Source organism: Thalia democratica, chromosome 4, assembly GCF_965202585.1.
Source record: "Thalia democratica chromosome 4, ktThaDemo2.hap1.1, whole genome shotgun sequence".
Taxonomy (NCBI): domain Eukaryota; kingdom Metazoa; phylum Chordata; class Thaliacea; order Salpida; family Salpidae; genus Thalia; species Thalia democratica.
Window position 1 is genome coordinate 64001701 of NC_139168.1, and position 27264 is coordinate 64028964.

Here is a 27264-nt window from a genome sequence, read left to right on the forward strand (position 1 = left end):
GCTTTTGTCATATTAGTAAGTTTTACTAGTTTGCCTGTAATATTGATAGCTTATTATGAAATTTTAATTTTATGATATAACCTTATATATTTTAAGGTATTGGATAGGTAAGATAATAGAAAACAAAATATTAGGAGATATCTTACGGTCTAGTTAACAATTTTTTGATAGTTTTTTTTTAATTAAAATTTAGTATCATAAAACTTGGCTTATTTTTTTGGTTAAGAAATTTTTAAACGATTAGCAAAGCAAAAGTTTGTATTGTATCAACAATTTAAATACTTTTCATCAAAATATATGTTAACATGTATATGATATACTAACTAAGTTTAGTTAAAATGTTTTTTCACAGCTCGTACAGCACTTAAATAACAAACAAACTTTTCTTTATCTGCTTCCTTAACACCTCTTTCCTGCAAACAAGAAAACTAGAATGTTTTCGGAGCTTCTTTTCTTAATTTCCTGTTGTTTGGAAGCTTGATTTTGAAGCCGGCCTCAAACTCGTACAATGTCCCATCTTCAAGCTCCTGAGATAGAGTAAAAACAAAACTTCTAATAGGTTCAAGTATAATTTAAAAGTCGGTGCATTTCGGTCACTTAAAATCGACGTGCGAATTGCTGATAGGAATTGGAAACGTAAAAATACGTTTTTATCGTACCACAAAAAAAAAGCTTTTGTGTTTACATGTACGATATTGTTACCCAGTTTAAGGTTTTATATAGAAAAAAATAATTTAAATAACTTGTTGTTGATAAGATTTAATAAATTAATTTGATTCCATTATTTAATGTATTGTATATGCTCTATGAGAAATTTATTTTGATAAACTTTATTTAATTAGTTCTTTTATTAATTAAGTTTTAATAATAATAGACATAAAATGTAATATTTTTCTACTTTAGTCTCGTCAGTTTAAACTTTTTTTTTTTCAATTTTTTTAAGTAGTAGATTTACTAGAGAAAAATCGACAACTATAAAGTTTAAAAAAATATGTCGATAAAAGGCAACAGATACAACTTAAACTATCTCTACAAAATTACATGTATAACTGTTTTGATGATTTACTAATTGCATTTTTTTATTTTCATAGTAAATTTACACACAAATGTCTATTGAATTACATTTACTTATCTCAATAAATGTACAAACCTTAAAACACTTGCTTTACAACATACAAAATACATAGCAATAAATGTTTAGCAATAAACGAACATTAACAAAGTGCTAAATACTACATGTTAGTAAACTGTTTGTCAATTATTTTTATAACCGTATTAGCTTATTTTTCTACAAATAAAGTTTTAATAAAAATTTATGATGACCATTATTAATTTTATTTTTGAAGTACTAAAAGTAAACTCAGTATTTGATAAGTAATTGCAAATTAACTTTAAAACTAATCATATAACAATATTTTGTTACTTTAAAAATAACTAAAGATATAGTTTAATCTAAACTTTATAAATGATACCCTTTTCTACCAACAGCAAAACTGTTAGTCCGAATAATAAACTTGACAGTTCAATGCAAAAGCATTTATACGAAATTTAATTTAAAGTCTGAAATTTTACGCGAATTATAGTTTGAACTCATTTCTTATATTACTTTTTAGTTAAAGAGGTTATCACTTAAAACTTTAGAAGCGGTTTTTAAAGCATTGTCTGTACTTTACAAATAATTTTAATCACTTTTTTTAAAATACGAAATTTTTTAGCATATACAAACTGCTTTTAAGCACATTAAAACTTTTTATAAAGTTAGTTTTAGAGTAAAAAGTTCTGTCGTTACAATGTTTATACTTTACAAGTTGTTTTAATAATACATTATTACACTATGCTTTAAATTTTTATTTATTGATATAAAATGTTAAAAATAAATAAGATGTTACAAAAATAATTTTCTAAATATCAAGGGATAAGGATTTGCTAGATCTGTGTCTTTTTTGTTTAGATCAAGATCCATACGGATCCGAATCCAAATGTAAAACTTTAAAAACCTGATTATAATTCAGCTTCATGTTAATAGAAGTTTAAGTATAGCTACAAGTTTTTGTTTAATGTTGATTGAAAGGTAATGTTTTTTAAGTTTTATAAACACCTAGATCTCAATAAAGATTTTAGATGTTAACTTGTGCACAAATAAACGTTTGTAAAACATCAAGGACCTAGTCGGACCAGTTAGATCACAAAATTAAGATTTTAACAAATCTAAATCAGTTTATATTATAGTTATAAATACTTTGCATGTGCACACACTAAAAGAGACTTAACACATAAAGCTTGAATTTCAAAATACTAAACACAACCACTTCAAATTTAAAATGATTAACTACAGACAGAAGTTTCCAGATCGTTGCGAAACTACGACAAATAGCAAAAAAAAGTTATTTTCTTTGTAGCTAAGACATACTTTATACAGGACAATTTTCATCAAACCTGGTAGTTTGCAGCACACTCGTGGTGATCGGGTGTCATTGGAACCTCGAGGAGGAAAAAGCCGTCAGAACCCAGGATGGCAGAACAGGTCTTGTCGCTCCTGCGTTCCTTCTTCAGATCCACCCTCACAGGATCTCCTTCCGTTTCAATCTTCCTCGCGTACGCACTGGCGATCCTTGGAGTGGATAGTTTGTTAGAGTTAGGATTTTCATTGAGTCATTTTGTTCAGATACTTTTGGAAAATTTTCCCAATTTTTTGGTCAAGACTGGAGTTTGAAAGTAGAAGAAAGTAAAAGTAAAACTGAAATTATGCGTGTAAACTTTGCAAAAAAGTAAGTTAATATTTTTTCATATAAACTCATTATTAACAACAGTTTTTAAGTCATGTTTTACTGACAAACTAGTTTTATGGGTTTCGTACTAACCACAGTGAATTTCAAAAAATATCTTAATTTAACAAATAACAAAAAATAATAAATTTTATACATAGTTGGATAGATCTAGATGTTTTGTTTTCAAAACTGTTTTTTTTTTGCTTTTTGTCAGAAGTTATAATAATTAAAATCTTGCAAATTTTTTAAAAGGCAAAGTTATTTTAAAGACTTAAATGAAATAAAAAAAGATGTCAATAAAATTTTTAACAAATATATGAAAAACAATCGATTTAAAAAGAATGCTTGAAAAAAATAATCGGCCCAACATTTTGTGTGTTTTGGTTAAAAACAAAAATTTAAAAACTTTATAACTTTAATAAATTTTGTTAACTTGTTAAAATTTTAAATTATTCTTACGTAAAATTTTAATGTAAATTTTATATAACTAAACATTAATGACCATAAAAACTATAAATATCAACTGTGCTATAAGTTTTCATATAAAGGTTTACTATTTAAAAAAAAAGTAGGTATATTTTATTTTTTAAGAGCTTATTTATTATTAAACTGAACAAATCAACAAATTCAAGAATGTTAGCTCATTTCATAATTTTATAAATAAAGTTTACCCTATTTTTTTTAATTCAAACCAATCTTGGTAAAGTTAAAAATAAAATTATTCAAAACTACCTTAAACTCATGTGGTCTTGCTCACAATTGACTTCTACTTGCCCATCAAAATACTGTTCAGTTGAACAATTCACGGAGTTAATATAAAACAAGAAGGTCACGAACAGTAAAACTGTCCGCTTTAATGATCTTTCTTTCATTATACTTTGAATATCTTCTTAATGTAAAAGCTTAAATTGATAAATATACAAAAAAGATTGTCAATATTTTATCTGCAGAAAATAAATCGATTCTAATTTTGTTTTACCTTACAACTTCGTTGCGTATTTTTAAAATTACGTTTATACTAAGACTGTAGAACAAAATAAAATAAAAAGTTGCTATATTAAACGAGAAAAAAAACCTTTAGTATCCTTACTTTTAACAAGTTAAACTAACGTTTTGTTTTATACAACATATAATATAAAACTAACTTTTCGTTTGTTTCATTATTTTTTCTCTAGGCTAAGTTTTAATAATTATTCAAAAAAAAGTTATGTTCATAAAATAGCAAAATAGTTTTCTGAAAAGACTTAAAACGTAGTTTTGTTTTATTTATTTTTCGTTAAAAATCATAAAGTAAACAAAAATTTAAACTAGTTCAACACACAAGTAGGCTGTTCAGTGCAGGAAATGTGATTTACTGCTTCCGTTTGTGAGAGATAATTTATCAAAAAAATACGGTTCAAGTAAATTTATCTATTAGATATAGGATTCTAATAGATTTCTTTCACTTAATAAAATAGTTTTTAAAACAAAATTATATATGCAACTTTCTCAATTAAGTGTGGTGTACTACTCGATAACCGAAAGGTTCCTTTGTACATTAGGTACTTAGACCAAACTCTTTGAGCGCTTTTTTTATCGGTCAATAAACAATAATATATTAAAATTGTTTATTGGTCTTAAGTAATTTGTTTTAAAACTATGAAGTACAATACAAACAGGTATTAGCTTTAATGGAAACTTCTTTTAAAACATTGAAGTTTGAATTAGTTGTTTTTTTGACCTTTCTTAAACTATTAGCTCACACACAATAAAATATTTCATATAACATTTAAAAAAAAAAACTTCGGATTAAGTTTGACCGTTAAGTTGTAATAAAGCTATTTGTCATTAAATCCGTTTAAGAAAAACTAAAGTTCATTTAACACAAATAAGCCCTTGTTAACAGTTTTTTAAAAGTAGTTTCAAATATTTTTCAAAAAATTCTAACAAGAAAAGTAAGCGTGATTTAAAAATTAAAAATTTTATATTTACCGATTTTAAGAATTTGTTTAAGTATTTTTACGGTGAGACGGTCAAAAATGACTCACGTTTAAGTTTCAATACAAAAATAAATCAAAGATTAGAAATTGAAGCAAGATGTAATAGATAAGTAGCTAAAAATAAAGTTTGTAATTATGAACTTAAAAAATTGCATCAGTATTCACAATTCATATATTATTGCAGGGGTATGTTAAATGCAGCATGCGAACCAAGTACAGCCTACCAATCAAAAAACTTTAGCCGGCGATGTGCTTTTCTGCCAAACATAAAGATTTAAGAAGTATTATAAATAAAAATTTGCAACTAGGCTCTTAATTTAATATTTACAACTGCGGCCCGCAAAAAACTCAAAAAAAAAAAAATTAAAACATCCCCTATGTTTTATTATTTGTAAATACGCTGTTGCTTTTTATCTAAACAAGAATCTAGCTTAAATTGTACAATTTACTAATTCTGCACTGCACATCTTTGAGTTTTTTAGATGGTTAAAGTTAGCGTATACATACTTTCAAGCTTACTTTTAGTTTTATTACAATGCGTTTGACTTTAATTAAAAATATTAATAAATGTTTTTCATTTGTTAAAAGTTTTTTTTTGTTTTTTATAGTGTTCTTTTATTTTAAGTTCGTATAAACCATATTTTGAACAATTTATTTTGACGATATGCATCAATGCTTAGTAGTGTCAAGTGTGCATAGAAAATGTTTTACTGTGTATAGAAAATTTAGCACAATTAAAAAAAAAACTAAAAATAACGTTTATTTTGTCTTTTTCGAAAACAAAATGCTGGTTTTAACATAAATAAACAGTTCTTAAACACGATGTTTACACTTTTACAAATTCGAATCATAAAAATGTTTTAAAGTGTTTGTTTTGAATCTATGTAGTCTAAAAAGTACAAATTATACTAATAATTGCTGTTCACTATTTTCGAAAAGACTTTAAACTAAAAACTACAACTGCTTTAAAAACTGTATGGAAAGTATTCAAAACACTGTACCTTTCAGCTTACGTTTGCATAAATAAAGTGAACTTATATGAGATTTTTTCTTTTTAACTTTTTTTTGTAATTAACAGAACATTAAAATACGTGTAAAAAAACCTTGTATTCTAATGACTTAATTAAATTGACTTTTTAAGAGTTTAAAATAAACGCAAGTTTACTCGGTAGCTGCATACAATTGTAACTTTTTTATAAAGCATCAAATTGTTCAAAAAACTGCTTCAGTTTCAATTCGGCAACAAATTGTTAGGTATCAGAAAAAAAATATTTTAAGACTTGGCTTGAACTGTTTTTATAAAGTATAATTCTTAAATTTGTAGTTATCAATGTTAGTTAATCTATTTTATTATATATAACAAATAATAAGTACGAATAAAATTATAAACATACTCATATAGGCTTATCATTAACGAATAAACTATTGTTAAAACTATTTTACTAAAGGTTTATTTTAGCTTATTATAGTAATTAAAACAACGTCTGACCATGATAAAATCTGTAAGTTAGGAATGAAAGAGTGTTAAAAAAGTATAAAAAAAAACAAGACGACATCAATAAAGCATATTTTTCTTGGACTACAGAAATACACAGATCATGGCCGAAAAAAACTACATACTGCATACGAGGATCAATAGGTACCAGGTACCATTTACATGGGACCTGGTAAGTTTGATAACTAAACTGCAATGGCTTTCATTTTTTAATAAATTTGCTTTTTCTGCTGTTTATTTTGCAAGGTTGATTCGTCTTTGTAAGACTCGTAAATAGTATTTAATGTACATAGACAAACAGTTTTAAATAAATAATGAAGAAAAGCACAAAAAATTTTGTTAGAGAATATACAATATGGTAACCTAATTATACTTTAGTATTATTTCTATTTTTGTTTAGTACTGTCGTATTAAACTCTTTTAATTAAAAATAATAGTTTATTTTAAGTGAATTTTAAAAAGTTATTCAACAAAATATCTTTTTATAAAGACTAAAGTTTATAACTACAATCAGTCTATTCGATAAATTTTAAAAGGTTTTTCATCAAAAAATCATTTGTTATCTAATTTTTTAACTGTTAAAGGTAATTTATTTCCAGAATATAAGTAGGTAGTCACTAGATATAATGTTTCAACTAGTTATACTATTCAAAGTTGTAGTTTAAAAAAAGATAAAAAAAAAATAATTGTCGTCTTGGTAATAAAAATTTATAAAAATAAGTTAAGCATAAAAACTAAGTAGATGTCTTTTTTGAAACAACCCTGTTACTATTAACTAGTAGATGTATCTTATTTTTTCAAAATGTATTATTATGAATTCGTTAACTTCTAAATAGGTTTGTGAGCTATCAAAATTTACTAAGATTAATCACTTAATGTTAGTTTTTTAAATATTATTTAACACCGGGTACGAAAATATCAAGTATATTGCTTTAGCCGGCTGAAAAAAGTACAGATAAAAACAGCAATAAAAATTAAAAAAAAATTGCTTTTAATATCAGAGTTTTTAATTTTAAAGTGTTAATTCTCTTTTTTGTACGTGTAAGGAACGTGCTTCGATATTTCAATCTATAAGAATAAAGTTTTTGACGTAAATCCTGCGCCAACGTGCAGTTGTTACAGAGTTAATAGTTTGAACAACATACGTTTCAATACATAAAGAGGTAATTTTAAAATAAAGTATTAGTTTATTTAGAACTATAAAACAAAACTAAAATAATAAAAAAACTACATCAGTTAGTAATTATTTAAAAACAATTAGGGAATGTAAATACTTCCTACGTATTTTTTGATGCTGTTCTAAAAATATAGACCTGTCTTAAAACATATACATATGTTTGTATAAACTTCAACTTTTTTATTTTTAAAACCACACGAAAAAAACAGTTTTTAAGCTTTTTGTGAAGTTTAAGATAAGTCTGATTACTAAAAAATTGTTTATTTATTATGCATTAAGTTATACAGTTAGTATGTTTTTTTTTACATTTTAGAAAACTAATGGATCAAGTTACTACCAACTAGCATTATTTTATAAATAATATAAATTATAACCGAATTGTAAACAACTTCGACATTAGGACTTACATCTTACAACATATTATAGAGTAGTTACTAAAGGTAGGATTGGCAGATTCTGCATCTTACATAGTCATTCACTTTATGTTTACAAATAGCCAAAAAACATTTTTTTAAATGAAATTAGCTTAAAAACTCCTAAAACTATTGTTACTAAGTATCTCTAAGTTTTTGTGAGTAAGTGTAAGCATTTGTAATCTTTGTTGTGTGCACACTAGTGAGCATAGAAACTATTTTTGTGATCGCAGAAAATTAGAAATTTAGAACATTTTTCAAGTTAAGTTTGTTTTGTCTTTTAGAAAAGGCTAGCTTTGACATAAATTAGCAGTTTAATCATAACATTTAAGTTTTACACTCTAAAAATTAAAATTTTTAATAGATTAAGGACTTCTGCTAAATATAGCAGCACAATCTTTTACGATATGACTCAGTTTATTATGCACTTTAAATTATTCACATTTATGTACTTTTAAGTTTAGGTAAACAGTTTTGATAGTGCTCTCCTACTTTACTTTTACAATTAAAAATAGTGGAACAATAGTTTTGAATTAAATAAAAAAAAAAATTTTTTTTTAAATAACTTTTGAACAAAGCTTAATATACTTAAATTTTTGTATTTTGAAAACTTAAAGCTAGCTTGAGAGTCGCAAACCTTAAATTTTCTGTTTTATTTGTAAACTTAAAGGAATTTATCGCACATTTGTAAATCAAATACATTTAATAAGAAACATAAAATATCAATACTCAAAAAGAACGAACTCATATCCTTTAACTTATTACAGGGTTGCCACAGATCAAGCTAAGAAAAATTTCCCGACTTTTTAATAAAACTTTCCTGACGTTTCTAAATCAAACTCTTAATTTAAAGTTATTCTTAAATATATAATCTAATACTTGGAACTATACATAGCTTTCAATCTAATTTAAATAGAGGTTAAAACAACAATTTTTTGCTAAACTCAATCATCAAACTTTTATTGCATTACTTGAACCATTTGTGTATGATTGATGTATTTGCAATAAACAGCTCTACCAGCAAAATACTTGTATTATTACTTTATAAACACAGCTTGACTGAAAAAAGACACAATTTTTTAGCATTTCCCAACATAATTGTATCTAAATAAACGAAATGACATATAAGGAGCTTTTACAATTAAAACCTTAAATTATCAACGAGCTTTCACAACTAAAACCTTGATCAAACACTGTTTTTTTTTTATTATATGTACTTAAATTTATTTTCTCTGTTTCTTTATTAGCACTTCAACCTCTTCATCTAATGAAGATATGGTTTCCTTTATCTGGTCTACATCCCGCTTCATTATCTTGGCAGTTAGAACCATTTGCCTCATTTTTAAAAAATTGTTCTCATCTACTGCCCCTACACTTGTCGAACAGAATATTTTCTCCATATCTAGCCACAATATATGATCTTCATTTCTTTTCGCACTCATTATTTTAACCTTCAATATTGCTGCCTAAATTATTTAATTAAACAAAAGCACTTAGATTCTAAAATTATGTTAGATAAACTGTTGTGTATATATCACAGTTTCACTATGAAAGTGTCCTTGCTACAGATCGTCAGTACTAAAAAGTATTAAAAAACTGCGTGTTCAAGTAGGGTAGTTGTTAAATATTTTATTACAAAAATTTGAGATTTTTTCAAGGATATTTATTAATTTATACTAGATTAAGGCATTGGAAATTAAATAATTTTGTAAATTTCTAGGAAAATCTTGCAATTTTAGTCTGAATTAAAAGGATTTTTAATTAATTTTTTACCATTTAAAGGCTTTGGAAAATAAGGAATTTTGTAAATTCAAACTGACAAAATCTGACTTTTTTTTTATTTTGTCAAGTTTCCTGACTTTTTTTCTAAAACCCCCATTTTTTTCGACTTTTGTCTTTTTTTATAGTTTTTGCTGACCTTGTAGAACCACTGTTATTATCTTAGGTAAGAAAAATACCATAACACAGGCTGATTATAATTTTAAACTTTATGTGGTTACAAAATTTGTAACTATTTCAAGTTGTAATTCATTAAAGTTAAACAGCCTATTATGAAATACTTTCGTATTTCATGTATTAATAATTTTTATCTTACATTTCTTTTAAAATAGATACTTTTTTTTTAATGTGAATTTCAAGACTGACAACTTTCAATTAGTTAAAATTTCTACATACTTTAAGTATATTAGACCTGAAAAACTAAAAAGAAATACTGGACCTAAAGTTGTTTTTTGCCACTTTTTAAGGTTTTAGTTTTTTGGGTAGCTGTCAAACTTCCACGAGCGTACCAAATTGCACGAGGGGAAAATTTTGCACGAAAGGTCACTTTTGCACATGCAGACAATTTTACACGGGTTGATTTATTTAATAATTGTTTTATTACTTCAAATAAAATAAGACCCTTAACCTAGGTGGGTAACCGATTGTTTTTTTATTAATCCTCTTTTTTTACTAACACTGTTACCCCTAACCCTCAGTCAGTAATTTATTTTTGTTTTTTTATTAATTTATCTGTTTTTTTTTACTCTTTTGCAAAAATGACCACCCGTGCAAAATAGACCCTTGGTGCAAATTAGTCTTCGTTCAATTTCCCTAGTTTTTATATTGCAAATCTGATTAAAAAAACAACACCACAGATGAATGCTCCAAACTGGAGTTCAAAATCAACTTAATGTTAAAAAGTATATACTCGTATATAAGCATTGAATATCGAAATTTATAAGTTTAGTTCAGATTTAAAGTAATTAATGCAAATCTAATTGATTAACAACAATAACTAAAACACTTGAAGTTTTGTTAAAAAACATAACTGAGTAAGTGTCCAACCTGATTTTAACTTGGTAAATAAAATAACCACACTCAATTTGATAAGTTTCACAATTGAAAACTTTTTAGCAAAATGATTAAAACATAGCTAAAACTAAAGTACTATTTACCTAAAAATACATTTTAGATAAGCTAGTACTCTTAACAGAATAATTTAACTTCATTGAGAGTGTATATTTTAGAAAACTTAGATTTTTAATTTGTATTCTGTGTTAAAAGTGTCAAATTAAAATGAAATCATACTTATTTTAGTCTTAACTTACAAATTAGATAAATTTTCAATAATAACTTAGCTTTAATGTTGTATATTTAATCAATTTTAAATACTGTCTACTATCATTTAAAAACTAATTTCGATTATTTAATGTCCACTGTGCCAAATTTTACCAAGAATTTAATTAATTTAAAACGCTTTTTAAATAAATTTATTGTATAAAAAGCACGATTCTAAATGTTAATTAACTATACAACTTTTACTACAAGTACACAAATATTAAACTTAAATCCTCAGAAGAAAACAAATTTATGAAAATCCTAATAAAAATTAGTTTGCTAAAATAAATTTGCGTAGAATAAAATTTAATAAAAATCCAAAATGCTTTATCAATAGAATAATATTTAAATGTATCAACTTACTTGAGATAAAAGTTGTTTAATAACTAACTCAAGTAATTAAAACAATTTAAAATCATGATCTACCAGCTTAAAACAATAATTTCAACATTTTTAGACTAAGCAAAATTTCAAATCTAATTTAACAATCAAAATAATCATCATAATCGCCCTGGTACTCTTGAATGTGCCTTTTGATCTTGGAATTGTCCTTCCATTGGATAAAATCTTCTAAATTCCTAAAATTTAATTTAATTATTAAATTGTCAATTTTAGAAAAAAATTAATTCACACAGTAAATAAACTTGACAATTTATTACTGCAATGAAAAATACTTAAGTTTAAACTAGCTGAAAGTAAACTTGTATGATTTCCAAAATTTGCAGTTGGAAAAAATTAACATTTAAGCTGTCTACAAAGTCTATCTTTTTATTCTAATATTTTAACTAACAATTACATAAGCATGTTCAGTATAATTAATTAATTTAATACAATGTACTGAGTAAGCTGCAGTTGTTAAACTTATACTTAAAAAAAGCATATTCTTTCATAAAAACCTCAAAAGTGATTTCAACTTATGCTTAAAAACTTGTAAAATTTTTCTAACCATTTTGTAAAATAAAAAAACAATATTTTCAGATGTTTTGCTGATAAAGTGAAAGTCATGTCTACACATAGTGTATTGTCATTTAGTCGTGAAAGTCAGATACTTTTTTAATGAAAAATTACCAGAAAAAAGTTTTCAGACAAGTGACAACCATGTAACTAGCTAATTAAAAATTAATTACACCAAAACTTATACTACATATTTAGATTAAGTTTATATCAGTTACAACTGTAACTTGTTTAACTGTTTAAAATTTAAGCATGAGGAGATTTTTTGCAAACATAATTGAATATTTTAAAAGTAAATAAAGTAATTTCCGCTTACTGCAATTACTTTTTAGTGTTGCTCACAGGCGTATACAATAAATTTGTCTATGACTAACTGGCTTAAATTAAAAGTTTTATTTTTAAGTTTAAAATTAAAACAAACGATGTTTAAACAAATAAAAAAATGTTGTATAATAAACTGCTTATAACTATTAGAAATAATTTCAAAGTTCGTTTGTATTTTAAAACAAAAAAAAAATGTTATTACCTTGTGACCAAATAAGCAGGGTCCAATACAACCTTGTCTCCTACGCGTACATCTGTTTAAAAGATAATATCAAAATGTTGTTCGTTTACTTGAAACAAACTTAAATATTTTTCGGTTAGTTCAATATGTCACAACTACAGGGTTGCCAAAAATTTTTTTGAGAAATTTCTTACGAGTTTTTTAAAGTACATGTTTTTCTCTATATTTTTAGTTTAAAGCTAATTTAAGGTTTAAGACTGTGCTAAGTAATATGACAACATTGAAAAGATACTGTAAAGGTACGTTAGATATGTTTTTTGATAAAAAAAAATTATGATGATGACAAAAGTTTCTAATCTATAAATATGATAGATTTTTCTTGTCACATTAAAATTTTAATATTTAAATATGAAAAAATAGTTTAAAACTCCACGTTTTTGTTCAAAGTTCCAGGTTTTTTTAGCCTCAATTGTCAAATTTCAGTTTTTTCCAGGTTTCTGGCAACTCTGTAACTACCAATTACTTTAAAGTTTCTTCAAAACTCATTAATTTTCTGGCTTAGCCAGAAAAAAAATCAGTCTTTTAGAAACAGCATTTACAGTAAGTATACTTAACATATTGCTGCAGCTTAAAAATAAATTATTTTTATTATTCTAAGATTATATGGTATTTTTGTCTCCATTTTTAAAACAAAAAACTCTACTTTTTACCAAAAAAAAGTAGTTGTAAATAAATATTTAAAAAATAAAAAAGTAAAACTGAAAAGAAGTTTTCAGATATTTTTAAACTTTAAGCTTCTTTTTAACATAAAAACGCATTTCATTTGAGAAAAAAAAAAGTTAACTCAAATAAGTTAAAGTAAATTTAATTAGGAAGTTAATATTTAATTATATAATTTTTAATACATAGTTATTTTATTTATTAAAACTGTAAATCTTCATAACATCAATAAAAAACCAAAACTATAGACATTTTTGTACTTAAATTTTATTTTATGTGTTAGTTATAATTATAAGTTTAAAAGTTAAAACATGAGGTGATAATTTTCATTTTATTAGATTTTATTAGAAAAGAGTCCTAATATAAGACACAATATTACTTACAAAAATTTTATCAATAAAACTTAACTTAAAACTTCAAACACTTAAGACAAAAAAAATCTAAATATTTTATCTGACAAAAACCTACGAAATTTAAAGAAACTATTAAACATGCACAAAACTCACAAACTACCATCTAAAACAGAGAAAAGTTAGATTATCACTTAAATTTTCTTACAAAACGTCTCTATTACTTTAGTACTCTATTACTAACCATTTTGTATTCCACACCAAACTTTTATGACGACAATTTTAGAATTCTTTAATCAAAAATCTCACAAAACTGTTTTAAATTATGAAAAAAAAAATCACACTAACGTCCCTGTCTGATGAACTGATCGGCCACCTTCAGTGATGGCACCATCTTCTGCTTTTGCATGATGACGGAAAGCCTCCTCCTGCAGAATGCCGACGCGTTCACCATGTCCACCAGCTCCAAGCTGGCCTTGGTCGGAATTATTCCCGTCGTGTACAGCTTCTCCAGCAGGTCCCGCGTGGTGCGCACCCTGAACGGGTCTTTCGGGTCGAGGTCTCTTATCTGCCTGGCCGTCTGGCGGAATCCCCTGCTGAGTTTGTTGTACCTGAAAGTTAGTTATGAATTTGTGAAAAATTAAAAATAGATTAGAATTTATTAATTTAGCATTTATTAAGAACAAAAAAAATGTAATGTTTCCCTGTGCGTTTATAAATTAAGTTGGTTGGAATAAAAGTTGCTTGTGTTGCTTACGATAAATTATGATTTTATAATATCATTACATATTATAAAATAAATTATAAATGTATATTATTTAATTTAAATATTTTTTTATATTAGCTTGACAAAAACAAAATTTAGTTCACATAACTACGTTATAGTCTGTAAGCACAAACACAAGCAGCTTATAATTATTTCTTAAGAACATTCATACATTTTTTATTTGTTTGGTAAACATACTGGCTTTACCTACTGCGACCAGATAAACAACTATTAGGTTTTTATTTTTTCCGACTGAAGCCAACAAAATTAATCTTTAGTATATAAATACTCAAACAACTTTTGTCTGACTGTAACATTAATTCATTATTGCTACCATTATTGCAATGAGGATGAAACCTCATTGCTGAATAATGTCACATTGATTATTGTTGCTGGTAGAGCTTAGTGTTAATTAAATGTTGTCACAAATATAAAGTTTGGTTGAAACAAGTTTAAAAGTTAAAGGATTTGAAAGATTTTTAATAATGGATTTGTAAAAATTTTCAATAAAGTATAAAAAACAAAAGAAAAAAAAAAAGACATTCTATGAATCATTAAACAAATTTAAACTAGGCTATCAAAATTAATAAATATATAAAGTTGAACTTGTTTTAAGTTTATAACAACACTCAAAGGAAAGAAATATTGTTAGATACTAATTATCAAATTTAAATACTAATTATTTATATATGAAAAGTAAATGACAGACAGCAAAAATATAAAATCCTTTCAGAAATTATTTATACAATTTTAAATTTTACATACAAGTTCCTAAAAAAAAAAAACGTTAAAGAGATGAATACTGACAGTATAAAATGTTTAATTAACTTTATCAAGTTTAATATGAATAAGTATTTAAATAAATAAAAACGAATTTTCTATATAAATTACATATATTTAAAATAATAAATATAGTTTAACAAACTACTTTATCACAATAAAATAATAATAAATAAAAAAACATAATAATTCTATATTTTTTAAGTTAAATGTTATTTTCTGTAGACTTTTATCTCAGATAATACTAACTTTCATTACAAGTTTTAAGACAATGTAGTTTCAAAACTAATAACAACATAGGTTTCTTATGATAAGTGAAAACTAGGAATTGTAACAACTGCTTCATTAAAATCTTGCACAAATATATAAAAAGATCAAAAAACCATAGTCTGCCATAAAAATATATAAAACTGTCATGTTCCTTAAAAAAATCATATAATATACTTTTAGCTTCCTAAAGGGGCAATAAAGAATTACTTCAGAAACAATGGCTTAAAATTTTAATTTAATTAATTATTAAAATTTTTAATTGAATAATATAATATTAATCATGTTTAAATATAATTTTAAGATAAAAGAGTTAAACAAAATAATTTTAATTTTGTCTTACATTCATTTTTTTTTTATCTTTTCACTTATTATTCGTTATTATACCTTTGTTAAAGTTAATCTTTGTAAAATTGGTATCATTTTATCAGGTTCAGGGTTGACACAGTTTGATTCAAAAAACTGCCTTGAGTGACCTTGAACTGCCAAGAGTCATCTAAAACATTCATTCTAGCACAGACTTCTTACAGGGTTACCTCTAGTTTTTTTTTCAAAAGATTTTCCCAGTTTTTCAAATTTCCTCCAGGTTTTTAAAAGAAGACATTTTTAGGTCTATTTTTACTTTAAAGTTTACTTTAAGGTAAGAAACTGTGTTAAATAGTATAAAGAATTGAAAAGGTACTATCAAAATACTTTAAACGTGTTTTTCAATAAAAAAAAATTTGTAGATGACAAAATATTTATCTATATGACAGATTTTTTGAGTACCACTACAAAATTTTACTATTTAACATGTTAAAATTATAAACATTCCAGGCTTTTTCAGTGGTTTTTTTTTTTTGCAAACTCCAGGTTTTTCCAGGTTTCCAGGTAAACTTACAACCCTGTTCTTATACCTCATGTTCATTTTTCTTCTTAATAATTAAAGGAAGATCGTATATGTATGCTTCTGCATTAGATGTTCAGTTAACTAATGAGAAATAATGTTTTAGAAGATAAACATTAAAAGTTTAAACCAATTGAGATTAGAGAACAAAATTTGTGGTTAATATCATGTAACCATGATAGTTAACTTTATATATAATTGAAAACAATTTGATTTTTTTTGACATTTTAATTGACTTGCTTTAATCTTACCACAAAATTATACTCATTTAAATGAACAAACTTAAATTATGGCAAATATTAATTTCAGTTTTAAAACTAAAACTACAATTTTATTTCTATAAATATTGAGGAACTGGCCGCAAGGCTAACAAGTTTTAAATAAGTATTTAAAAAACAGTAAAAATCATATCCTTGAACAAATTTGGTTAAATTTTTTTTTCTTATATTAATGGTAAGATAAAAACTAACCATGTATAAGCTTCCCGAGTTACGCGATATTTAGACATAATTCCTCTTTCATGTTTATTGTTATCAATTTCCCATATCAAATAGTCATGCTTTCTAAGCAGCTTCTTTTCATGATGCTTAAACTTTCTTGACATTATTCAGTTTAGTTATATAAAATAACTGTTAATATTTTTGTTAAATTTTTCAATGAATAAGTCTTAAGATAAAAAACTAGTTATGTTCTTCACATAGTATCATTGTAAGCTTAATTTTATTAGTACAGCTAAGGGCTTTTTTTGCTTTTAAATATGTAGCTATATTTTGATATTGTTCTACTATTTTCCTTAAGTTAGTAAGATTACTTTTACAGAATAAAGTTTGATCTTTCAGTCTTTATGTTTACTTTATATTGCTTAAAGATTATAATGAAAACTATATGCTATGGACAGTATTAAAATATCTACAGGAGTAATACTCTATTAAATTATTATACTAGTTAATATATAAGAGGTCCTTTGAATAATTTTAATAAGGCTTAATTTATTTTCTAGCAACTTAAAATTTTAAAAAGACTACAATTTTCATTCCTGAACATAAACATAGTGGATAAGTACAATAAAAAACTAAAAGGTATTAAGGCCATAGGGGGGTCCAACATTTATTTTTACAAAAGTTAACTTTGGCATTTATATGAAAGCTTTAAGTACAAACTACAAGCCAGTTTTTATAGAATTCAAAAATGTCATTTAATTTTTGAGATATTTAATTTTTTGTAAAAATTTTCCAATATAAACGTATAGACGACAAATTTTTTGGGGTCAATTTTCTCGGAAATTTAAAAATTTACTAAAAATCTATCTCCTCCTTCATTTTTCAAGCAATCTTCTTCAAATTTTCAGGAAACGTTCCTTATAATAAAAGGAAAAAGTGTTACTTTAGAATTTTGGTAATTTTGAAAAATAAAAATTTTATCACAAAAATTTTAAAAAAAGTGTTTTTTTTTTCAAAAAAAATATATTTTTACAATTTTTTTTAATTCCAAAGTAACATTTTTTTGTTATTGTATAAAGATTGGACTGTGAAAGTTTGAAGAAGATTGCTTGAAAAATGTAGGAGATAGATTTTAAATGAAATAGTCTTTTTTTCTGTTTTAGTTTTCCCTTCCCATAGGGAATCTATTATGCGGCCTAACTTTGACTGGTCATATCTCAAAAAATAATTTGAACTTTTTAAAACGATAAAAAGCATCTTGAAGCTTAGAAAATACTCTACAAAATCAGATCAACTTGTAAAAAACATGGTTTATTAAAACATGAAATACTCTATTTTAGTTTCTGCATGCATAAATCTCTATTAAACTTTCAAATTTTGATTGCTTATACCTCATAAGTTACTTTGAAATTTTAAAAATGGAAAATAACTACTGGTAGCTTAGTTTTATAAGTTGAACAATAAGTTATATCAGGCTAACAAAATAAAAATAATTTACCCTCTCTCTTCTTACACAAATTAGTTTATTGAAACACCTAATTACATAGGTCAAAATTATAAATAACAACTCATATGGAGTCAAACATGTTATCATAAGAAAAAAAGTATTTGCTCTAAAATAAAAGTATGAACTATAAGCCAGTTTTTTTAGGTTATAAAAATTTCTATTTAGTTTTGAAAAATGGTAATTTTGGAAAAGTTTTTCCAATCAAAACCATCAACCACAAACATTTTTTGTCAATTTTTTCAAAGTTCCAAAACTAACAAATTTTTATCTTATTTACTTTACTGCTGGATATTTATTAAACAGAAACACAAAAAATTAATGAAGAAAAAATGGAAAAAATCTTAATATTTAAAAAATATTCAATTATGAACTTTCAATTTCCTTCTTTATTTTTTTAAAATAAGACTGAAAAAAATTGAGGAAAAACTGTGAAAGAATAAATAAATGGATTTTTTTATTTTAACTTTCTTGCCTTCCATAAGCATGGTGGCCCCAGAATTTTTTAGAATTTTTTTCAAGATATTAAAAGTAAATTTTTATTATTCTTTAATAAAGAAAAAAAGTATAATTTAAGATTAAAAATGTTTTTAATTGTACAAAATTACCATAAATCTACTGTTGTAAGATTTTAAATATGTTAAAAACTAACAAAAATCACAAAAAACACACAGGATTTTATTGTATATGTTTATTTTTTAGGTTTTAACTAAAATTTCAAAACGCAGTTTTTTTTCAGATTTCAAGGTGAATTGGTTACCTCTTAAGGGATAATATGAAGCAAAAAAGTTATTTTAAACTTTTCAAGTAAAAACCAATTGGTGGCTTAGAAATTAATGAGAATAAGGTCAACATAAAAGGATTTATGCCAAGTTTTATACATACCCATCCAGTATAATAATTTTGTTTTGACTATTCTTTAAAAAAATTGGCACTCTTTGAAGTTAAAAATATAACCTGGTTTACATCAGTTTTGCTCAAGTTTGCTATAGTTTACATGAAAATAGTAAAAATTATAGCAAAAAACTTTAAAAAGTTACTCTTATTGACTTTAAACATTTAAAAATGCCCATCTTGTAACAAAATTTCTAAATGAAAACAAATATTAGAGGGAAAAAAACTATGCCTGAAACTTAGAAAATGTATCCAAACAAGGCACAGTTTTTCAAAAAAGGTCAAACTTACCTGAGTTAGACTGATTCAACCTGAATTCTTATTTAATTTAAACCTAGCTTGAGCGTGTAACCTGGGCGTGTGGAAACTCTGTTTTAAATAAAGAGCAGGTTCTCTGTAAATTTAGAATTCAAAATGTGAACATATAAATCATAATAATGGTTACAAATGGAACCTGTACAAATTATATAAAAAAGTTTCAAAAAGTAAAACAATTAAGAACTTTGTAAATACTTATAAAATAACTTATAAATATATATGTGTAGGGGTAAATTTTGCATTTAAAATAAAATATATACTATATGTATAACAATTAAAACAATATAAATTACTGTTAAAAGTATAAATCCTTCTTTAAAAAAAAAAATCTACAATGAATACTTCTATTAAATCTATTTAGATTCACAGTATTATTTATTCTATTACTATTTTTAGTTTTAAAGACTAAATTATCTACATTTTTTCAATGAACATGTGCTGAATTATTATGTTTTACAATTTTTTCTTTCTAAACTTTTACTCAACATTCACAAGCATAACAAGTAAAAAAACTACCAAGGTAAAACTTTAAGTAGATAACTAATTTTAATTCTTTTTTCTCAAAGGTATTTATTTTACTATTTAAACAAAACTTAAATTTAAGACAACAAAAATCTTTTTCTCATAAAATTTCAATACATATACTAGTTTAAACTTTATCTTCAGTTTATTTTTCATATTTCTAAAATTAACTCACACTTTTTAAAAGTATAAGCTTTTATAGATTTATTTCTATAGACATAGATTTTAAAATATTGTATCTTAGAGTTAAAAGCTTTAATACCTAACAGAATTCTATTTTTGTTTTAACATAAGCAGAAAGCATGATTGAATTTTTTAAATTTTATTAGAACAGGTTTGCCAAATAATATTTATTAAGTTTTGCTTATACTAACAACAAATATAACTTTAGTTTTTATTAACAAACTGTAGCATTTAAACCAAGTACTTTTGTTTGTTTTATTTTTTTTTATAAAAATCGCCACATAATTACTTAAACACAACATGTAAAAACAAAAAACATCTTTTTTCAGTATCTAAAAATCGTTTTTTTATGACAACCTTGCTGGCAAGTAAATTATAGTAAACTAATTTATACAAAAAATATTCTAATTTAACGAGAAATAAATTAATGAATTGGCTTTAAATACTAGAGTAGAATCATAAAACTGCAATAAAAAAATCATATACAAGCAATTCGCTTTTCATAATTTTATATTTAGTAGTAGTGATAACTAATAAAAAAGTTTGAATGAAATCAAATACATATCCATTTACTTTCGTCCCTTATGTTTTAACAATCTACATTTGCTATAGACCAGTTTTGACTTTTGTTCTAAATTTAAAATTTAGTTTGAAATGGTATGCTTCATCACTACTCTACTTATAAAACTGTTAAAAGCACACAACATCAAATAAGACTCTTATCTAAACTATTTTGACTAGAATAGAACTTATTTTGATAAGTAACTTTATACTGTATATTACATTTAAAATAGACAAGTTTGCCAATTTACCTGGTATCCTGGAAAACCTGGAATTCGACAATATAGGCAAAAAAAACCTGGAATTTGTGAAATTTTGAAAAAAAATCTGGAATTTTAAAACTTTTTGTTGTTCAGTAGTAAAATTTCGATTTGACTCGAAAAATTTATCAAATAAACAATAATAAATTTTTATCATCATTTTTTTTATTATAAAACATATTTAAAGTAGCTTTACAGTATCTTATCAATATTTTTATACTTTTTAACACAGTTTCTTACCTTAAACATAACTTTAAACTAAAATAAAAACCAAAAAATTTGAAAAAATGAGTGGCAACCCCAAATAGATAATATTTGAACAAATTTTACAATTTTTATAATTTGAAGATAATTTAGTAATTAGTAGCTAGATATTGTCTACCAATAAGTAAGTCAATTGTTATCTGTGTAGTGTATAATGGTTATTGATTATGCTTAATGTTGACAAACTAATGCAATAACTTAGTTATTGTTTTACTGATACAACATGTCAGTACTAATGCTATAATATATAGCTTTATTTATATGACAAGTTTTAAGTTTTTGTAGAAACGTTTAAGTTAAACTAAAGTAATGTTTTTAAACTTCTAAACTTAATTTTTTTAAATAGTTTTTAAATAATTAAACAGTGAATGTTTTAGGTCCAAATGACATAAAAAAAATTATACACAATTATAGTTGTTTTGAATGTCACTTGTTTTTACTACAGCTGTAAATTATGGTCAGTGGATATACATTTAATGAAATTCAGAAGTCTGTGCTGTAAAAATAATCAATGTTTCAATAAATATAACATAACTGAATTTTGTGATTTAAAAAAGTTTTTTTTTTAATGTATACATCAAACATTTTAATTATTATAAGGCAGAGTTCATCTGTTATTAATAAATAGATTTCCTTTTAAATTGTAGACATATATGTATTTCATTTAAAAACTGCTCCTAAATTCACTTATTAATATGATGTTTTCTTCAAATATCCTGTTCTATTACTAAAATAATTGTAATACTAATTTACAACTCACTGTATTGTTGTATCTGTTAAACATTTTCTAGTTGTTTGCATATTTCAAATATATTATAGTTTTTATTGTATTATCGTTATGTATTACTTAACATTTAAAACAATAAATCAGAAAATATGATATACCACTGTAAAAACTTGTTAATATTTAAATCAATTTACAAACTTGTTGTTTTATTTAAGAAATTAAAATACTCAACATCTATGTACAAAAATAAAATAATATCAATTTGTTTAATAGTTTTTTAATGTTGCTTATCTTATAAAAAGATGGGTTACTACAAATCAGACTTTTATACCAATTTGTGTTTATTAAAGAATACTATAGTAAAAAGTAAGTGCATCTGACCAACACATGGTAAAAATTCAATGTTTAAAATATTTCTTTATGTAAATAATTTCTTAATAAACTTATTTGTTAAAACAAAAATTTTATTCAGAAGTAGTCATTATGAGTTACCAGTTATACCGTGACACTACACTGGGAAGCTATCTGCAAGAAACACTGGATGAACTTCTTCAACAGCAGGCCATTACACCAAAAGTTGCAATGGAAGTTTTGCAAGAGTTTGACAAATCTATCAACAAGGTTGCATGTGTGTTATTTTTTATTAAGTTTTAATTAAATAGAAGAAATTCTTGGTCATGTTAAAATTTCCCTTGTTTATCTAAACTTATAACAGTAATTAATTTTTGGAAATTATTGTTCCTCGTGTGAAAACTTTTCATTAGTTAACATCAAAGTTAACATTGTTCAAAAGTCTAGTTTATTAATATATATAGGCTAAAGTAATTATCTAATTAAGATTATTTTTAACAATGTTAATTGTAGGCAAAACGCTTTATATGACATAACAGTTGTATAAAATTGATAAAATTATCATAAGTAATTTTCAAAGCAGTTTGGTTTTTAAACCAAAAATGAATTAATCTTTTAGAAGTATAAAGTTTAATAATAAACTAGTTTTTATTTCTTTGTATTAACAATGAAACTTATTTGCAGTTTTCTTACCATAATTGGCTGTACTGAAAAAAACAAAACACTTTTTATATAATTTAAAACTAGAACTAAAGTGTTTTGTTTTTTCAGGCTTTGAATAATAAAATAAGAAACAGAGTAACTTTCAACGGAGTTCTAAAGTCGTATAGGTCGTGCGATAATGTTTGGACTCTTCTTATAGAAGATGGAGTGTACGAAACTGGAAGTAGTAGAAATAGATTAATTAAATGTGATAAGGTCAAAATAGTTGCTTGTGAAGCAAAGGAAAATTCAAAGTAGTCTACTAAAAGAAAATGATTGAAAATTATAACAATATTTTGTCTCCCTCGAAATTTCTTTTTTTATTAGGTAATTTGTCTGGATAACTAAGCATGACTATGTTATTCTTATATTGGTCTTTATGTTTATATTTAATTGTCTGTGTTTTAAGGTCGAAAAAAATATTACAATTTAGTAGAAATTTACAAAAAAATTGAGTTAAAAACTATGTCCTTGGTTTATTACATCTTGTTTTTAAAACAAACCATGTTTATTTAATGTTTTACTCACTAATTTTGTTTACAAAAGTACTGTTTTATACCTTATGAAATAAACTACAAACATTTATGTCCAACACTATTGTCTCTTTTAAACTTTCAGACAACAACAAAAATATTTTAAACAGTATCATAAATTTATTGTGTTAGTATATAAAGTATTATGTAGCTTAAATGTTTTACACAGTGTTTGAACTACAGGTACGTTTAAAACTCGAGTCAATAATACTTTTATATTATATTTTATGAGTTTACTGAAAAATCTAATAATTATTAGGTAGCATACTAAATTGAAAAAAAAAAAATTCTTAAATGTTATATCTTTATTAAAAAAGTGACCTGCATTTAAATTTATGTTTTTGGCACTTTAGCTAGTTTGTTCAGATCATTATTTTCGAGATAGTATAAAGAAATAAACATAGATATCATCCATATCCAAACTGGTATAAATATTACGCATTTTTTATAAAGTTCTTCTGATTTTCTTTAATTTCTTTGATAAGTCGCTTGTAAAAACTCAATGATTATAAATCATGCCACAGAAAATACCTTTTCAATGTAAAACACATATAAAGAATATTATTCACGAGTCAGTTTTTATGAGTTCCGGCGTAGTTGAAAAAATCTTGTGGGCTTTATTGTATAGCAAAAAGGCTTCTGCAGACTGTAGGTACGTAAAAAATTATAGTAGCCAATGAAAATGATAGAATTATTAATAACAACACTAGTAATGTGATTAAAACCCGAATTGAAAATTTTTACAAAAAAAGGTAATTGCTTTAAAAACCGCGTTAGACTTGATGCTGCAGTTTGTCGCTATGTGACGTCATCAATTTAGAAATGTTATTAAAAAACTAACGAAATGGTAATGAATAAAATAAAAACTAAAGCTTATAAACGATATCCTAACTTTTTTAGTTTTAATAAACAACAAAAGAAAAATTGTTAAATTTAGAAGCCTGAATGTTAACACAAATATACAAGTTTGTACTTTTTATTCAATGAGCGGTTTTTCAAGATTAAAACAGCCATGCAAAATAAGTCAGTAATGAAAGTACTGCAAACGATGGTCAGTATTGATTTTTTACTTTCTTTACTAACATTAGTAGGTATTTATCGAAATTTTATCGTAAAAACAATAGCTTAACTAAATTAACAATGTCTTCATATATATATTTTTATTTTCTTAAAAGGTTAGAGACATTTTAGTTTATTAAGTTTAAATACTTAAGATTTAACTATTTTTTACAAAATATAAAAACAATAAAAAAAATTTAAGTGTATTTTAATAATTTTTTTTTAATTATTCGAAAGTAAATTCTTTCCATTGGCAGTTTAACTTTATAATATGAAAATATTTTTATCTAAATTTTTTTTAGTCAAGTAAAGAAAGTAGTTACAATTCTACCATTATAAATCCATATGAGTAATTGTTTTTTTTTTCAATAAATAGTTTTTTAAATGATTTATTTATATTTGGAACATAAATGTATGGAAGAACAAAACTTTAATATTTCTTACATTGACAGATTCATAAACATTTTTATTATTTATTTAAATTATTTGTTAAAATTTTTTATAAGTTATGAACTTATGCGTTTAATTAGTTTTTTAAATTAGCTAAAATTTAACTTTAAACTTTTTAAATTAAGTATTTAATAAAATTCCACATTCATCCAAATACCTAATAGCTTGTTTATAAAATACTTCATTATTTAAGTCTCACAAATGTTAAAACCATAAAAAAGAAAATAAAACTACCAAGATCACAAATTCAACTTATATATTTTACTATTTAAATAAATACAAAAAATAAAAAAATCTAAATTTATTTACAAAGTAAGAAGTTACGGTATAATATAATTTGAACAAATTTCTAAAATTGACACAGCTTTATAGTTTTAAAACTAATATCAAAGGTTTGCGAGCTTTTATAAGAATTAATCAAAAGATAGCCATTAAATATCCGAAGCTGCTTCATAAAATAAATTTTTAATTTCAATCCATTCATTTTTATTCTAGATTAGACTTTAATACTTTTGTTTCATAATCGAAAACAAAGAGTAGTATTTTTATTTTTAGTTGTACACAATACTATTATTCATGCGAATGTTAGTATATATGAGACATATAAATAATTTTTTTTTACATTTTTACCTGGAGGTGGCAAATATACGTTTATTACATATATTTTTACAAAAAAAAACCAGCCTGAATTTTTGCAAATCTGCCAGGCTCATACTAACTGTACACTATCTACTTTCTACAAAATGGTCTTAATACATGGTTGCCACCCATTTTTTTCAAAATTTTTTCCAGGTTCTCCAAATTTTTTTCTGGTTTTTAAAAGCACTTATTTTAAGTTCTATTTTTATGTTAAAGTTAAGTTTAACGTAAAAAGCTGTGTTAAAAAGCATAAAAACATTGAAAAGATACTGTAAAGTTAATTTAAGCATGTATTTTAATCAATAAAATTTTGATGACAACATTTTTTTATTTTGATGGTACATTTTTTGAGTAAAACTGAAATTTTACTACTGAACATATGAAAATTGTTAAAATTACATGATTTTCCAGGTTTTTTTTTGTGAATTTTGTTCAAAATTCCTAGTTTTTTCATAATTCCTCAAATTCCTTTTTTTTTTGCCTAAATTGTCAAATTCCAGGTAAAGTGGCAACCCTGTTAATAGTAATATAAATTAAAGTAAAATAATATAAGTAATAATATAATTTATTCTGATGCCATATTACAACATAGTACTTTTTTTAATTAGTTTTATTTGTAGTTAGTATTAAACTAGTTTTAATACTTTTAATTGCAAGCAAAAATCCTAAATTTAGCAGGTTTGTACAATGTAAATCACATTTATTTGCAAAACTTATTTTAATTTCCACTAGCAATTTCAATAGATTTTAAAACAAAGTATATTTTTATAAAAGTAAAATGTATAGGAAAAACTACTGATTAAAAAAATATTGGGTAAGTTGCTATTTCATAAAGACTTATTAATCAAATACTACTTTTTAAACAAGGCCTATGTCAGGGTTTTTACTTAGTTTCAAAAAAGTTCTGCATTGGGAAATATGACCCCTGGATTTAGGTTCCTTAAATAGTAAACAGTACAGTTATAGTATATTTACAAACCAAATCATAGACCACACAAAATAAATATCCACAATGTTAGCTTAAAAATAATAAATGCTGATATTATATAACATTTAGAACTACTCTATATAAAATAGGAATGACAATTATTGAACATATTTTAAACAAAGAACAAATACAAACAATAATAAATTTATTAAGAACTTGTAAAAAAAAAAACTTTATTGATTAGAAATTAATTTGCCTGTAATTAAAACATTTAATTCTAAAAGAATAGTACTTTGAGAATGTTTAAATCAGAAGGAGAGTTAACTGCTTAAACTTATAATGAGATTTTTATGCGAAGAACACATCCTTAATAAAAAATTTGACATAAAACAATATCTATTCTAGAATTACATGTTTACTGGAGCAAGCTGTGGCTGAAATGATTCCCTGCTCCAACTGATGAGTCTTTAAATACATATGGCTGTAGTATGAGAATGCAAAAATGCATCAGTAAAACACGTGACCTTAGAAGCTTTCTCTTAAATGCATGAATGAACAAAGTTTTTTCAAAACTTTCAATTAAGTCACATGAAATTTGATATCCTGTTACAGAAAAAACAATTTTTAAATTATAACAATGTTATAAAAAGAATCTTTCTGCAAAACGATATTGCTAACTGATGCACAATTATTTATTGTAGTTTTAACTTTAATTTACTGCGGTAACGTTCAGAGAATTTAATTTAAAATCACATAGGTTTAAAATTTAA

At 24.4% G+C, this 27264-nt stretch overlaps 1 protein-coding gene and 1 pseudogene across 1 annotated transcript; one reads left to right on the forward strand and one right to left on the reverse strand.

The window, feature by feature from the left end:
- Positions 1 to 11091: 11091 nt before the first annotated feature.
- Positions 11092 to 16782, reverse strand: LOC145834246 (U3 small nucleolar ribonucleoprotein IMP3-like). Its single transcript, XM_082941623.1, has 4 exons — positions 16630 to 16782; positions 13809 to 14071; positions 12412 to 12463; positions 11092 to 11509 (listed from the first exon to the last, which is right to left on the reverse strand). Exons 1-4 carry the CDS (start codon positions 16761 to 16763, stop codon positions 11413 to 11415), a joined length of 546 nt encoding a protein of 181 aa, XP_082797749.1. The 5' UTR covers positions 16764 to 16782; the 3' UTR covers positions 11092 to 11412.
- Positions 16783 to 22315: 5533 nt separating this feature from the next.
- On the forward strand, positions 22316 to 23143 carry LOC145833535 (transcription initiation factor IIA subunit 2 pseudogene; annotated as a pseudogene).
- Positions 23144 to 27264: the final 4121 nt, after the last annotated feature.

What these genes read in the sequence shown, in the direction of transcription:
- LOC145834246 (XM_082941623.1), bottom strand. Translation starts at nt 16,763, where the DNA reads ATGTCAAGAAAGTTTAAGCATCATGAAAAGAAGCTGCTTAGAAAGCAT. An exon ending in ACTCGGGAAGCTTATACATG is followed by an intron (nt 14,072 to 16,629) that starts GTTAGTTTTTAT and finishes ACTAACTTTCAG; the next exon opens with GTACAACAAACTCAGCAGGG. An exon ending in CCTGCTTATTTGGTCACAAG is followed by an intron (nt 11,510 to 12,411) that starts GTAATAACATTT and finishes ATTAAATTTTAG; the next exon opens with GAATTTAGAAGATTTTATCC.